The sequence below is a fragment of the Trachemys scripta genome, chromosome 5 (assembly GCF_013100865.1).
Source record: "Trachemys scripta elegans isolate TJP31775 chromosome 5, CAS_Tse_1.0, whole genome shotgun sequence".
Taxonomy (NCBI): domain Eukaryota; kingdom Metazoa; phylum Chordata; order Testudines; family Emydidae; genus Trachemys; species Trachemys scripta.
In genome coordinates this window covers 31,031,512-31,048,661 of record NC_048302.1, presented here as the reverse complement: position 1 = coordinate 31,048,661, position 17,150 = coordinate 31,031,512, and the positions used below count along the sequence as shown (strand labels likewise).

At 40.4% G+C, this 17,150-nt stretch overlaps 1 protein-coding gene across 11 annotated transcripts in view; it reads left to right on the top strand.

The window, feature by feature from the left end:
• LEF1 (lymphoid enhancer binding factor 1) overlaps positions 1-17,150 on the top strand; it is a 99,603-nt gene that overhangs the window by 79,031 nt on the left and 3,422 nt on the right. For 5 of the 11 annotated variants that reach the window (XM_034772312.1, XM_034772306.1, XM_034772314.1 and 2 more), the window contains one exon: positions 3,629-3,677. In XM_034772312.1, coding sequence (XP_034628203.1) covers positions 3,629-3,677 — 49 coding nt within the window. Of the gene's footprint in view, positions 1-3,628; positions 3,678-4,358; positions 4,400-4,974; positions 5,052-14,089; positions 14,152-17,150 lie in introns of all 11 variants that reach the window. The other 6 variants (XM_034772309.1, XM_034772315.1, XM_034772313.1 and 3 more) reach the window with 4 other exon arrangements.

The following is a 17,150-nucleotide window of genomic DNA, read 5'->3' as shown; positions in this document are numbered from 1 at the left end:
AGCCCAGCAGAGAGCAGTTTATGGCTTTAACTAAATTGCTTCAACAGTGATTCACATTTTTTAAATGGTCACTTTGCCTGGTTGTTTGAATTGGACTTTAGACTGGTCAATATACACATCTAGTACATGAGGTATAAATACCCTTGAATGTTACTATGTTTTGGGGATATTAATGTACTGGTGGCTGAGTTTTACACAACATACTCCTCCCCTCCTCCTGCCCCTTCCCCGTGTGATGCTTTTGTTTTATTTGGGCTCTCTCAGAAATCTCATGAGAAGGAACATTTCACAAGTGCATTGTTTAAGGTGACAAGATCCTTGGCAAAAAAAATTTCTCATGGTATTCTTGAAAAGACATTCTATTGGGATCCTCGTCAGTAAAGAGGGGGAAATTGCTAGCAAAACTACTTCTGTCATTTGATAACACCATTACGGGAGACCCAAAAAAATAATGTTAACGTAGCAATGTCTGAGCTGCCAGAATTTAATACCATTTTTGGGGAATGCTGACAACTAGCTTTTCCCGAATTTCCTGATCTAATTTCAAGTAGTTTTCATCTATCTTAATACTTCAGTGAATTCATAACTTCACCTCAGATGGCAGGGTCAAACAAAAAAAGGGTCTTGCTCTCCGATATTCCCACACTGCATGTTGCATCATGACAACTGTTCTATAAAGAGGCACTCTCTCTAGAGGTATAGGTGGCACAGGTGCTGATGTGCCTTTGGAGCCCTTGAAGTTTTGGTTTCGCTCACAAGTTAAGTGTTTGGTCTTGATCTAGCCTCTGGAAGTTTATTCATATCCAGTTATCTGGTGCTATTGGTGCTCTGCTGAGGACAGGCAAGGAGGTGAACATCAGGAGTGATGCAGGCCAGGATTGGCAGAGTGCTGTGTGGCAACTGGCATAATGTTTGGTAACAGACACTTAATGAATACTAGCTGGGTCATCATATGATCACAGACTTACTTTTCCTCATCATCCCAAGGAGGTTTAGAAGACCAGAGTTTTGATAGCAATGTAGGGCAAGAAAGAAACGCCGCTGAAGGATGTAGAGATGGCAGTTAGAATGGGCTATGGCCAACAGAAGCTAAAAGTGGGGGCCTTGTTAAAAAATGAAGCTTTGTAAAATATCACAGATGAAGCCCTGCCCTCTTTCATATCTGAAGAGGGAAACGGTTAACTCATGACACATTCTTTTACTGCATGGGTTGGCATGACTGGCGTGTGATCACGTAAGTGCTCATGTAGCGTTAAAGGAAGGCAGGAGTTCTGGTCGCATCTAAAGCCTTTATGGCCTATCCTTAACCATTCTGTTGCATTCAGTGGCTAAAAAAATTGTGCTCCTGGGCAAATAATCTAACATTTTGTGCCTTCGTTTACACATGTGAAGTAGATATACCTACCATATGTGTATTTGGAATTTAGTGTCTGCAAAAGTGCTTTGAGATACTTGAATGAAGGATCTGATACAAATCAGGAGTTGTTCACTAATCCTTTTGGCTGACCACTTTACCTATTAACATGAGAGTTTTACACTGCCACTCATCAGTAATATGGTAAACAAAAACTGCATTTGAACTCAATATATTCCAAGCAGGCTTCTGGTATCCTATAGTTGATTTTTAAAATGTTTTAGGCCTGGACTATGCTAAAAAGTTAGGTCAACTCAAGTAAGTCGCTCTGGGGTGTAAAAATCCACATCCCTGAGCAATGTAGTTAAGCCGACCCCCCCCCCCCCCCCCCCCCCCCCACCCCCATGTAGACAGTGCTAAGTCGACAGAAGAATTCTTCCATTGACTAAGCTACTACCTCTTGGGGAAATGGATTACCTACTCCACCAGGAGAACCCTTCCTGTCTGCATAGGTAGTGTCTACACTGAAGCGTTACATGGTGCAGCAGCGAAGCTGTGCCATTGTAGCATTTCAAGGGTAGACGAGACCCGATTTGCAAGAAGGGGTTCCGTGTAAATATGTCCCTATTCAGATGGACTAGCTATACCTACCTTTTTTAATATTATGCCACTACTTATCAATCCATCAGGTAGCAGAAAGCAAATTAGCCCTGGTTAAAAGTAGTACAACTTCTTATAGCAGATTACCTCAATTAGAAGATAACTCTGTTTTACTTTAGATTCCCCTAATTTGAATTGAAAACTACATATTACCTTGTATTTATGTATAGCATCTTTGCTTTGGGATCCTTCAGAATTAATCTATATAATGAAGTATTTTGTCCATCACTGAAATGTAGCTGACTAGGAGATGGAACACTTACATCCAGCGGTTTGACAGCGAGTATAAGAGTACTGTAGCCAATTGAAATGGCATTAGTGAGTGAACAGCAATACTGATGACCACAATTTGACTGGCATGATCGTGGAGAGCTTCAAAGGAGTAATCCTTTCTCTCAATGCCAAGAACACAAATGTTGGATGCACTTGTGTAACAAAAGTGGTTCCAGACAGAACGTCATACTGTTGGAAAATAACTCAATCTATTATGGTGCATATAAATGCATGTTATTATGTTTCAGAGGTAACATTCCTCAGTCCTGATCTACACTGGGATGGGGGAGGTGGAATCGATCTAAGTTACGCAACTTCAGCTACATGAATAACGTAGCTGAAGTCAACATACTTAGAGCTACTTACCGCGGTGTCTTCGCTGTGGTAGGTCGACTGCTGACGCTCCCCCATTGACTCCGCGTATGCTTCTCGCTCCGGTGGAGTACCAGAGTCGACGGGAGAGCGCTCGGCAGTCGATTTATCGCATCTTCATTAGATTGATCGTCTTCACTGGATTGATCGCTCCGGAGGTAAATGTAGACATGCCCTCAGTTAACCCCACATCTAGATGAGTGGGGCAGTTCATGGCTCTTTGAGCTATTGTTTCAGGCTCTTTGCAAACTCAGAGACCGTGCTGCGTGGATTTTATACTTGGTTCATGGTTTTTAAAAGGTTATCTTTGCAAGCACAAGGACCAGCAATTTTTAATGAAAATTTAGTTTTTGGAATGCAACTCTGCTCCAAGGGTGGCTTCTATGGCAAATTGTTCAGCCTCATGACACACAGGGCCTTGATTTTTACAGTTAACGTACTGGAATAAACTTTCAGAGTGATTTATAACAGGAGGGCAAGTTTAGGTGCCAACTATTTCTGCACCCTGGAAAACCCTTCTGTTGGTGTCACATAAGACTGTTTCTTTCCTATTTGATTCTAAGATGATATATGAAGGCATCTTAGGACTGTAAATTATGGTACTGACCTAGTGTTTCTACATCAGCAAGAAAATATTTCTGCTGGTGGTCTACCTGGGATGAAATAATGCTGACAAATGCTAGGTGTCTAGGCTTGTCACATTTTAAAAAATGCATTCTAAGGCCCTTGCACATTTTTCTCCATAAGCATGAAAAGGGTAAAACTGTGCCTATAGTTGGAACTGCTGGAAGAAATGTGAGATGGGTTTTAACTACATTGAAAATGCTATTGCTTCAATGCCACTTTCTCACAATATCTTCAGATTTGGGGTGTTATGCAAAGAATTCATTTAATGGTTATTGGGTGGAGGTGACAAAGGAAAAATAAGTCTATATATAGAATGGTATGGTAAAATCATCTATCTTCCAGGGGAAGAAAAAGAAGAGGAAGAGAGAGAAGCTACAGGAGTCAACGGCAGGTATGTTGAGAGTGGCTGGCTCTCTTGTTTTGTTTTACTTTCCACATGTCATATGTGGACACTCTCTCTCTCTCTCTCTCTCACACTCTCTCTCTCTCTCTCACACTCTCACACACACACACACACACACACACTTCCATTTCAGAACACTTTCACTTGCTTCACCTCTTTCTATATTTAAAATATTTTATTTTGAATGTGAGTGACTAAACATGCATCAAATATGCATTTTCACTCTCAGACAGAAACTGAGTATTTTCACTTTGGATGAACTTATCCATTGCCACCTTTATTGTCTTGTTTTGCTTGTTTATTTCCTTTATGCCCATTTCCCTATCATACTTAGACCAAAGAAAGCGTGTCAGACCTGTGATTATTTGACACTAAATAATCCTTTCATGTAACTTGAGTAGCCACTGTAGTATTGTGTTTTTACATTTTAGTTTTTGTACACTAACAGCTGCCTTATAGGCTGGCTCAAAGCATCAGTGAGGTCTCTTCTTTTCTTTTCCTTTTACTTGAAAAATATATTAAAAAAAAAAAAAACCACAACAAAATGGCTGGTATAAGAACCATAAAAAAGAACAAAACAAATTATATAAATATTGTAGCATAAAACTTATTTGGAATGTGAAAAAACTCTTCAATGGAAATTTGTTAAAGAACAACAATCTTCTACAGGTACAGGTCCCAGAATGACAGCTGCCTACATCTGAAGCATGGTAAGAACATCTCTAAAGCTTTACTGCTAAAATTCAGTTGTAAAAGAGACACTCTTGTAAAACTACTTAGATTTAATTCTACAATTAAATCTAAATTTAGCACAAATTATAGAAATACCATATCCCAAAGAAACCTTGTTTTGATTATTGATGGTTTTTATACCGGCTATGTATTAGAGATTTACTACCTCCCTTTTCTTATTTACATTTTTCAAACAGACCATACCTCACTGACTAGCTGCAAGTCTGCCTGTGAAGCACAGGGATGGCTTTATTAAGCAATATAAACTCTTTCAGCCAGCACACCACACAAAATTCATAAACGGCAGGTCAGAGTTGTGCTTTGTAGCACTGCAATTAACTTGTTGCTGACTTCAGGATGCTAGTTGGCTGGGTGCACTGGTTTGCTTTTTCTCATAGTCTTATACTTTAATTGAAAATGATTCATAAACACTAACAAAAAGCGAGGTATAAGAAAATAGACTATTTCAGCTATTAAGAATTTTTCTCCTGTGATGATTGGGCTAAGTCTCAGTTTCTTTGTTTTAAATTTCAATTTCTGTTCTCCATTTTAGAGATTAGAGATTCTTCTCTTCATCTCACTCTCCAAGAGTAGATCACTATTAATTTACACAATGGATAGCCATTAAAGGTATCTGATATGCTTATCAGTATAGACTCTACCACAGCAGAATGTTTGTTTCTCTTTGTGCTAGAAGGAGATTCAGCTTCCTCCTCTGTAATGAGATCCATTTATGGAGGCCACTGAGTCGGTTGAAATATTTCATTTTCACAATCTAATTAGCCCAGATTGTACACTAATATGGACAGATCCTGCAGAGCAGTGACTCACCAGCCACTGCATGCCCTCTCATGGCTGGGCTTGGCAGGATCACCTCCTCTGTCGCCCCCTCCTTATAGCCTCCTTGGCCCTGCAGAGGTCTGCTTATTCTCAGGACTCAGCCCACTGGCAGGTCACTTAATCTCTCCCCACAAGGGTAACAAAGTACAACTGACAAACAGAATTCAATGACCTTATGTTGGGTTTTTGGCCCCTAACCCTGAGTCCAATGGTCCTTCCACTTTCTTGTCTCAGGGCTTCCAGTAGTCTTTATATCTTGCATCAGGGGGTTTCCCACCACCTTCCTTGGTTTGGGGAGAGGAACACAGGTCCCCCCAACCGCTCTGGGTTCTGGTCCTGGTCCTGGTCCCAAGGTCTGCTCCTTCCAACTCCTTGCTGTCCCTGGGTTCTTCCTATCTTGGTCTGTTCCTAGGCCCTTTTGCCCAACTCCTTTCTGGCTCTGGTAGTGAGCAACACTGCCCAGAGCATCTGGTTCTTGCCCTTTTATCCACCCCTGTAGTTTTAGTCTCTCTCCTGACCAATTCAGAATTTCTTTCTCAGGAGAGAACACCAGGGCCTACTCTCCTGGGCTTCTTTCCCCCTTTGCCCTGAAATCTTCTCTTCATATTAACCACAAAACTTCTCCCCTACATATTAGCCTTAATTGAGCCTGACATGCCCTGTAGTTGCTAATTGAGCTCACCAATGCCCCTTAACCCTTTCATTGCCAGTGTGGGATCTGAATCACATTCCAGGTCCCTTCTCTCTCTCCTTCCTCCTGAAAAACTCTTGGCTACAGAAAGAAAATGTGTGTAGCTACTAAATCTTCTATTGTTTGTTTCCCTGGCTGACTTCACGCTTTGAAAGTAGCCAGTAAAACTGTTATCTATTGGATGTACAGCTGCTTGTGCTCTACGAGAGGAATACAAGCTAAGCTACTCTACTATTTCCCCTGTGCTATATGCCACTCAGAATACAACTCGCTACCCTTCTGCATGTTATGCTGTCATGTTATTCAGTCTAAACTGTGTTGTGTTGAAGAGCTATTTGTTGTTTTCAATAGTGAAATCTTAGGGGTGTGGTTTGGTTGAAATGAATAGAGTAGGAGGAAAATATACAAGTAAACATATAGGTTAGATGTTTTGCCTTTTATGCAAAATTTCAGAAAATCTGACCTGGACCCCTTTTTATAGTAAACTTTATTAGAGTCTGCACAGCAAATATTGTTCTGATGTCAGATTTGTCAAAAGTAAACGTGAATGTCTTGGGTATTAGACTCAGTACCTCCTTCCTTGCAGTCTCTAAATACAAGTTTTATTGAGTACTATGCTAAAACACACGCTCTGTACCATGCATAAAAACAGGCTCATTCTTTGTTAGAAACTCATCTGCAAGCAAGTCCTGTTGCTTATTCATCTGAAATCCTCTTCTCTGAGACTTCACTACTATTTGTAGAGGTGATTTATATAGTGAAAAAGCTCATGACTGCAAGTGGAGGAACAAGTGGGAACAGATTGATGCCTAAACAGCAAAAATCATATCTATGTATCCCTAATGATAAAACAGAAAAAGGAGCCTTTAGTAAATATTGTCAATTGTATTGAAATTGAAAATACTTAGGAAGGGTCCCTTTTTTGCAGATTATATGCATCTAGATCATGTGGAACTAGTCTACTTTTATTATGCAGGTATACCAGGTAGGATGGTTCTTGCTATTTTCATGGAATCATTTGCCCAGTAAGAGAACAGTGGTGGCCCAGGTATTAAAATTGGGAAATACAAACCATGACACTTCTCAGCATGTGAATAATATCCTACTTGGCTCAACCTTTATCTCCTTGCCAAATTTAATAAAAATGTCATGTACATGGTTTAATCTTGGGCTTTAGAGTTATGATAAAACTGATCTTTTGACTTACTATCATCACAGGTCCAAATTTATACCCTTTCTGAATTCTTGTAGATGGGCAAGATACTTAAGTGGTTAAAATTTGTTAATGTGTAGGACTTATCAAACTTCAATATATTCCACTCAGTTAAAAGCTCTTGAACACTGGGAAATTTTTCAGTTTTTCTGGGATTGCTTTGATTCTCAGAACAGATGCTCTGCCTCAAGTGAATTATTTGTGTTGGGAATATTTTTATGAACTCTGTCGCTAACAAAGAGAATGTTCTTACTAGCTGAAATAGAAGTGGATGAATGTGTTGCAAATGTTTGTGTTTTTTCCCTAACTGGCGTGGGAAGTGTTGTTATAATACCTGTCTCTCTCTCCTCACGCAATTTGTAACATGGAATTTGAGAATGGTAGATATCTTTTTCTCCACTGGAGCTAGGCTGTCTTGTTTGTTCTGTGCAGGTAGCTTTTTTTGAATGACACTTGTTGATACAGTGATTGTGTGCGATTATAAGGGCAGTGCAAATGTGTTCCAGTGAGAGATACGAATGGGCAGACTGATTCAGAAAACATAAGTCCCCCAAACGTAAAATAACGGATGTTTACTTTGAAGGCTAGGATAGGTATCCTTTCCACAGGGACGGCTCCAGGCACCACCCCAGCAAGCAGGTGCTTGGGGCGTCCAAGGGGAAGGGGCGTCACGTCGGGCTGTTCTGCGGCAATTCAGAGGCGGGCCTCTTTCGGAGGGAAGCACCTGCTACCGAATTACCACCACTTTCTTCGGCACGGTGGAGCTGCCGCCAGAGTGCTGCCGATCGCAATTGCGGCTCCCCCCCCCCCCCCCCCCGCATTGCTTGGGGCGGCAAAAACCCTGGAGCCGGTCCTGCCTTTCCACACCCAGTCCAGGTATATTTTTCCTACAATAGGCATCAGTTTCCTTAATATACTACAACGTCCACAATAGGGCTGTTGCAGTCTGTACTGGCCAGACCTTTCTGAAATAAGTCTCCTGGACTTCCCTGGGGACAAGCGATGATAATGCATTAGGGAGTGCCCTTAAAATGAGATTCACTAAAGGGTCTGAGATCTGAAGATCTCAGAGAAGCAAAAAGTGCTAAATTGGCACACCACACACCATCTCTACAAATGTAAGGAATCCATTGGAGGTCAGAGGGCAAGCGGTCAGGCTCTGAGGATAAACAGAAATTAGTGGGGGGAGGGAGCAAAGAGAGAATCCATAGGTCTAAGCAGTGGAGATCAGCCTGAGACTTCTGTACTAAGGGGAGTGTAGTTGAAAGAAGGATCAGATGCGGGAGGCGTTAGAAGAAGACACATTCTAAGAGAGATGGGTTAAGGCAGTGGTTCTCAATCAGGGGTACGCAGAGGTCTTCTGGGGGTACATCAACTCATCTAGATATTTGCCTAGTTTTACAACAGGCTACATTAAAAAGCACCAGCAAAGTCAGTACAAACTGAGATTTCATACAATGACTTGTTTATACTGCTCTATATACGATACACTGAAATGTAAGTACAATATTTATATTCCAATTGATTTATAATTATATGGTAAAAATGAGAAAGTCAGCAATTTTTCAGTAATAGTGTGCTGTGGCACCTTTTTGTATTTTTATGTCTGATTTGTAAGCAAGGAGTTTTGCTGAAGCTTGCGGGGGAGGGGGAGGGAGGTTCACAAGACAAATTAGACTCCTGAAAGGGGTACAATAGTTTGGAAAGGTTGAGAGCCACTGAGTTAAGGTATATGGAAAGGTGTGCCCACATGTGTTTGAGTGTATCCAAGTTAAGCCAGGGCCTCAAACTTTTTGCTCATCCATCATTTAATGAGAACTAATCGCTTTATGAGTTGCTCACCTCTCCACATGTGAACACCTGTAAACTTTTTACTGCTCCACTGTTGGTTATTTAAAGTTAGTTTTCATTTGAAACCCTGCTTCATGCTGACCTGTCTGGTGCATGAGACGTGGAGATTGGATTCTGACTAAGCTTAATAAAGTTGTTTGAAAATGACATGCTGCAATGCTGAGTTCAGTGCCTGGCAATCCAGTGTTTGGAAACTACTCTGTGATCCTCAAATGAATATGGTGAATTTCAAAGCATTACAGAATTGTCTCCAAACATATTTTGTTGGTGGTGGTGGTTTTAAGCAGATATTGCTTAACACAGCATCAAAAATATTGCTTATTTGTGGGAAAAACACTTTTTCTAGAATCAATCTGAAGGTGCCATATGACTTGCCAATGGTAAAAGTAGCATTTTTGGTGGGGAGGGTGGCTTCAGATCAATGAATTGATAATGAAAAGGTCACTCTAGGGGGGGGGGGGGGGAGAAGGCAGCTTGCAGAATGCAAGCATCCTTAGCAAACCCATAAATGGCAGCAACTTCTGTACAGGAAGTGGAGATTTCAGATTCTTTTGACAGAATCAAACAAGCTGCTTTTTCTCATTATGAACTGAAGAACTACTTCTAAATTGCTGGAAAGGTGCAACTAAAAAACACTTACAAAAAATCCCACTCTAGATTGTTACACTGAAATGTGGAAATATTTAACTTGACATATACAAGAACTGCGATTGGCATATCACTTAATGATTTGCACCTTGCCATATGTCAAGTTCTCAGCTAGTTAAGGAGTGATAAAGTAATTAGAAATTAAAGCTGGGAGAATTAAATATATCCTTATTTGCAGTTTAACAATTTGGCAGGACTAGCATTTAATTTAGTTCAGCAGCACTCTCAAATATGAGAAGAAAACCTGAATAATTTTTATTTACAATCAAAACCCATTAGAGGCTTACTTTGATTATTATTATTTTTTGCGAGGCTTAAGTGGAAGACTAATTATTTTACATTTAGTATCTATTCCCTTACAGGAATATTGGAGCCAAATTCTATTAAAAAAGGATGAGATTTTGAATAGCTGGTAACTAATGAATCCAAAACTAAAATTTATTTCTAAGCAGTAGTGGAAATGAGTGAGACGGTGACCAGAACAATGTGAACTAGACGAAACCTACTGCCATAAATAATATAATACGTGAAAAAGAACTTGGTCAGATGACTGCAGTTTACCAGGTAGTTTCCTGGCCGATGTCATGTAGAAACATGAAGATGAAGTACACATCTTATTGCTTGTCTGGTAAAGCTCTTTAAATTGCTGGTAGATTAGTAAAAAATAAAAGCAATCCAGTGACAGATTGGAGAGTTCAGTAAGCAGAGTGTAGAGAACATCAAAATTGTGACCCCGGATTTGTTAATGTGTCAGGAGTTGGGAGGGGGCATAATTCCAGTTTTATTTACTGTAACGCTTATAAATTTCCTTTGGCTGACATGGTTATTCTAGTAAAGTGTGTTTGGACGTAGGGAAGGTGGCTGTCAGCAAAAGTGTTTTTGAGGTGTAAACATTGTGACCCTGTATGCTATCTGGCAGAGAAGCAAGAGAGTGTTCACTCTAGTATATCTTATCAATCCCCTAAGCTATAATAGTGAAAATAATTACCCCGCCACTTTCCCTTAAAAATAGCAATATGACTACTGCAGTGAATCTAAGTCTTAAGTGACCAGCAAAGCGCATGGTCTCCTCTGGTGCTTTATGATGTATAAAGCTTATTTGCATTTTTAAAAAAATCTGTTACCACATGAGAAATTAGGTCTTATCTATCCTGGAAGCTCTTTGATGGCTGGAGAACTAGGGTAATGATGACATCATGTTTTGAGAGAGTGAGTGTTTTTGTTGAAACAGGTGTTAATATCAGGGACTAACATTTTGGAAATACCTATAGGTATCTTTTGTTGAAGCTTCAAAAAATGTGCAAAAGCACACATGGACTTAATGTATACAGCAGGTCTGCCAGAAAACCAAGCGGAGATCAGTTTTGATAGTGACATTTCTAATGTGAAAGACAAACAAGAAGGAAAAAGTCTCCTCCCTTCAAGTGTTCATACATTACGAAGAAACAAAAAAGACAAACTTTTTTTTTAAATTGTCCTTTTCAGGTTACATGTAGAGAATACGGTGACACCAATTGGGAGAGATGAGGAATAGAACATTCTTCTACTTACCTTTTGGCATTTGTAGTAGATTCCAGAATAAACCTGTTAAGTTTTTGTGCCATGTCTCCATCTGTTACCTAGGGCATAGTGTATGGTTTTATTTGTTTGATTTTTTTAAGGGAACATTGGCAGGTGAATCTAAGGTGAACATATAAATTTTCTAAACTTTTTTACAAATGTTAGATCAAAGTGATTCCATGGATTTAAACTATTAAGATGATTCGTATTGAAATCCCAACCTGCAATATTTGCAACCCACATACTCTATTACAAGAGCTAGAAAGTGAAATCAGATGAGCTATACACAAGTGAAACTGACTTGTCCCTGTTCATGCTCCAAATTTATGAAGTCCAAAAAGTAAGTAAATCAGTGTTAATTAAAAATGTTGATTCTAAATAGTCAATAAAACAAAACCCTGTTTCAAAGGAAACTTCTGTGAGGCAGGAGTTGTTTTACAAGATCTTGAAATCCCCTCCCTAGAAAATGTTTTTTTAAAAATACCTTTTAAGGTGGTGTTGGAGTGAGGGAGGGAATGTGAAACTTTTTGCTCTAATTTTGACCTTTGGGAAGAAGAGAGTTGGAGGGGGAGGCTGCTGGTAGTCCACCTCCACCCCGGCTCAGAATTGCATGGTTTAGTGAATTTAGCACCGACAGGCAACTGAAGTTCTGAGTAGAGCCTCGTGTTGAGGATGGAAATTCTGTTTTACAGACTATTTTAAGATTTCAGTTCAAATCAGAATGAAACTTGAAAATTTCAGCATTCTTCTTTACAAAACTAAAGGTCATATCAAAATATTTTGTCCTAAAAATGTTCAAAACATCCTGTTTTGACATTCAGAATTTTTTTCTTTTTCCCCTCCTGAAATGAATTTTTGGCAAAATCAAGCAAATCATGAAGCGTTTCAGTTTCAATGGAACTGCATATTCCAACAGAATATGGTTCCATTGATTCTCCGACCAGCTCTTGTCCTGAGTTCTATTTCCCCTCTACCACTGGCTGGCATTTTATAGTACTTTGCACTTGGGAAACCCACTCTAACATTTTGTAGTAAGTAAAACATGAAAACAACCATCTTACACATAAGCAACCTGAGGCTCAGAGGTTTTGACTTAGCGGCGTGACCTCTGCCAATTATTAACTGAACCGGTCTCCTGAGCCTGATCTGGTACTTAAACAACTAGCTCTCGCTGCCCCCCAGACAAGTCTATTTAATCTTTGATCCTCTCCCCAGTTTAAAGTCTTCGACCATGAGCAAAAATCTGAAGGTGTACAGGGTTAAGACTTCCACAGCGACACGTATAGGTAGGGCCTTACCAAATTCACAGTCCATTTTGGTTAATTTCATGGCCAGAGGGCTTTAAAATTGCTCAGTTTCACATTTTCAGATGTTTACATCTGAAAGCTCACAGTGTTATAACTGTGGGAGTCCCGACCCAAAAAAGGGTCAGGGGAGGGAGGAACCAGGGATGTGTCAAAGCTGTGGGGGGGGGGAGGGGTCACGGGATTGCCACCCTCACGTCTGCGCTGCCTTCAGAGTTGAGCTCTCAGAAGCCGTGCAACTTCCTGAAGCTGGGGGAGGTTTCTGGAGGTGGGTCTGATCTCCCCTGTGCTGCTGCTGGGAGCACCCCAGCCAGGGACTCCTAGCTGCTAGTCCTGGCCTGGATGGGAAAGGACAGGACTTCCTCTTCCCTTGCACGGACCTGCTGATGCAGATTCATCTGTGCTATTATGTGAGTGGGTCCATTTACTTTTTCTGCGTCTGCTTCCTCATTGTAAAAATAGGGATAATGTGCTATGCACACAAAATGTTTTATGAAGAGCTACAGCAGTTCAACTTATGAAATCTGCTCTCATTTAGGTGGAATTAGAACTCTGGACACCCTGATTCCCAGCATGTGACTTTTGGAAAGCACAGCCTCCCTCAGTATATTCAAAGGTCAGAAGGTAGAATTTTAGTGCAAAAATAGCTCAAGGTTCCATTGTGGAAAAATTTGCATTCACTTGGAAGTTGAGGAAAGCTTTTTTAACTGTTGTGATTTGTTTTTTCTTGCAAATTTATCCCCTCGTGAGTTGTTAGAATTGGAGACTAATGTGTATTGCTATTTGCCTTTAGTACTCCAGCTTGAGAGCACAACAGAGATAAGGTTTTTGTTGTTTGTTTGTTTAGCAGTTGGTGGTTGTTAGGAAATGATGATTGAGCCTTTTGGGTTCCAGAGTGAGTTCTATGCATTGCTACTTTGCATGGAAACTTTGGACTTGGGAAAGAGGGAGTTAATGGAGCTATGTAAAAACAGATGGCTGTAACAACTGAGAGATTTTTGCTCCAATATAAAATTATTTCTGTCTTAACTCATTCATGACCATAGGCTGAATTTTGACGTTGGTTCTTCAAATCAGAGTTAAGTCTAACCAAAAATTGTACTTGCTCTCGCTTAAATGTGATTTACAAGGGGGGGAAAAAGTTTTTGCCATTTTTTTGCTTCTTTTTTATCTGAAGAAATTTTTACTTGATTTACCTTTTAAGTATTAAGAATATCAAGTTGTTGCAAGCAACTTTCTTGCTTTCATAAGAGAATCGAAGGGAATCTTTGCACTTGCCCCTGTCAGGTGCTTGAGTTAGTGTTGAGTTAACAAAATTTGAAACCTTGACTAAATTCCCTTCTCCTCTCAATTGTGCGGGTTTTACTTCCTTGTTGTGATGTTATACTTTCTTCTATCAGACCAAATCTTTCAGCAGGAATAGTGTAGACAAGAACTGAATTTCTAATGTAAAAAATTAAGCAATTCCCCCTCCCCCCCTTGAAAGGTTTATTCCGTCAAATGTTCATTATACATCATAAAGAAGCAAAAAGGGCACAAACCCATTTTTCCTCCCTTGCAGGTCACTTAATATACTGATCATTCTTCTCTCAAAGACGCTGCTGGAGTCTTGGCTGCCTAGAGGTAACCTGAAGTTTTTATTATAAACTACAGTTTCTTGTCTGAAATGGAAGAGTTTCCAGTATAATCCCTTCAATCACAGTAACAGTGATTAGTTTGAGGGTCATCTTTGGGCTCTCTACAATGCCTTTAACAAAATCTGCTGCTGGTGCTACTCCACCAGTGGGAACCCTAGCATAGCCAGGGCTTTAGGTAGCCACTGGCACTTTAAGCCCTGTCATTAACCCCCCTGCTTTGGAGTAGGTTTGACTCATATCATATAAAACACCAGCAGATGCTGCTGCATCTGCATAACACTAGTAATCCCACTGTAATTGCCAGCACTGGAGCTGAACTGGTGCTAGCATGGATGAAGAAACTAAGAATTTCCTGGATAGACAAGGTGGGGTGTGTGTGTCTTATAAATGCTTCAGTCTAAGAATGTACTAGTAGCTTGATTTTTTTTTTTTTTTTTCCTATTTACTTGTGTCTTTAATATTGAGAAACAGTAGCAAGAAGTTGGGCCTTTAGCAGTAGTTCTGCAAACTCCAAAAGAAAATAACATTTTTGGATTTCTAATTAGTTTTGCTCAGGACATAGTTTGACATGACATTCAAAACACACTAATAAAAAGCAGGTTTTGCAATTGAAATCCCGCCCTCCCTTCCCTTCTTTCCACTGCCCTACCCCAAAGTGCTGTGGAAAAACCAGGCAAATGCAGCCCATTTTAAAGCACACTTGTTCTCAAATAGCTTTTTCCGGGGCGCTAGTATCCCTTTATCCACCGCCTTTGTAAAGCTACTTACACACCCTGCTTCCAATAACTGATCTGAACTGGATGATTCTGTATAATCCCCATCATCCTCCAGCACATCAGCCTCTTTAAACTTTGTTTAATCATGAAGATGAGTAACTTTATTTTGTAACGTTCTGTAAAATGAGGGTGATAAGGCCTCCAGGGACTAGTATTCATTCCATTTCATTGCAAGGAGTAGGGAGGAAAAGGGTGAAAAACTTTAGTCACACTTTTTTGGAAAGCAAAAATCATTTTTGTGTTTTTCACCCAACTAACTTCCAGTTGTGAGTCACAAGTCTGGAGTTGCTAGTTGCTGAAGTTCAGCTTTATCAAAATCTAAGAGCTTTTTATATTTGATTTTTATTTCCATTTCAGTTACTTATTCCAAAGACAGAGAGGGGTGTGTGTATCTTCTGCAGTCTGATGTACAGTGCAAATGGCAGGCTGCGGCTCAGGCTGAAGACTTCACATATGTAAAATGTGACTTGCAGCACTTTCTTTGAAGCCTAACCACAGCCAGGGAACTGTAATTGCAGTCTTTGATTGCGCCGACTTCACTTGTGGATTGGGCTTTGCTGGGGCATGCCTGGCTTGGCCAGACTTCAGCTGCAGCCCCCCAGTGAAGTCTCAGATGTGGGAAGTCTTCAGTCTCCTTCGCACATGCCTGTGGTTTCTTGAAAAGAATCCTGATTTGACCTGTTTTATATCTTTAAGGCAACACCATAGTAGTAGTTTGGTTTTTTTTAAAGGTAGTGTTTGGTCTATCAGCAGTAGAAGTTACTTTCAGTTTGTAGCCTTAACATATAGGCAGCTGGGGGGGAACTGTATCCTAGCCCTCATTTTCAGGCTAACTACTGTGTAATTTTCTATAGTATTACCCTGGAAACAATAACTTTAGGTCTCCTTTTTAACACCCCTTTGTACAATTGGAATCCTGTAAGCAGCCTCTTTTTACTGGTGGAAAAAGGAATGAGGAGAGGAAGGGAGAGGTTATGAAAATGTGAGCCAGAAATTGCTACAGTTGTACTTTGACTCAGAAAGTAGTAAAGGTCCCCGTTTAAAAATTGAAGGCCAGAGCAAGGCCATGGTCGTTATTTTAACCTCCTGACTTCAAAGACAGCTTGCTGGGAAGGGAAGGGGGAGGAGGTAGGGAATCATCTCAACAGAAGAGCATTTCATTTCCTTCAGTGAAGTAGACATTGGTGGCTGCTAATGGGGAGTAGTTCTGAATCACAGCACTTGTATCTGACTGCTGTGAACTACTGGCCTGGCGCCTCAAGGCCATTCCTCAACAGGAAGCTGAATGTTTTCATGTAAGACTGAGAGGAAAACCTTCCCAGGAAGAGCAACCTGGACCAAACCTTTGAAAATCTGGGATGAAAAGGCACAAAGTAAATATAAATCTGCAGGGTGCTCTCACCAGTGTTCCTCTGCTGTTTGCTTGGCCTCTTTCGTGCTCCTTGGAAAGGTAGAGCCCTTCATAACTCTTTGATCCCTGTATGATATGGAGCAATGTGCTACTTTAAAAAAAATGCAGGAAACTGAAGAGGCTTTTTTTAGTTGGGGCTTGGGATGGTTTTCCAAGGAAATAGGAACTGAATTAGTCAATACAGACCATGTCTGTTGAAACAGCTGTTTCTTTGCAATGAGCATTTGACTTTGCTAGTTAAGGGCACAACAGCTTAACTTGCTGTTTTTGTGACTACCAAGCACAGCACCAAGTGAAAATTTCCCTTATTCAGCTAAGTAGGGAGGAGGGTGATAGAGAGTGTGTCAGCTCTCCCTCAAATTAAACATCTGAATGGATTTTGCAGCAGGATTTGCATTTTCATTCTAGTGCAGTTCTGCTTTTCTGAAGCAGCCTTGTTTACTAAGTGTTTGTCCTCCCTCACCTTTTCTCTTCCACCAAAATAATGGTTCTTAGTAGACTCTTTTGATAATTCAACTTACTGGTTGGGATTTAGGACCTGATTCTGCAACCACTAAAGTAAAGAAATGTCTTGATTTCAGTGTGTGTTTGGATTTGGTCCCCAGAGAGCTTTAGCTTGTATAATTGCTCAGTTAAAGTAATAAGTCAACGACTGTCTAACCCAGGGATAGGCAACCTATGGCATGCGTGCCACCTTCAGCACGCAAGCTGATTTTCAGTGGCACTCACATTGCCTGGGTCCTGGCCACTGGTCCAGGGGTCTCTGTATTTTAATTTAATTTTAAATGAAGCTTCTTA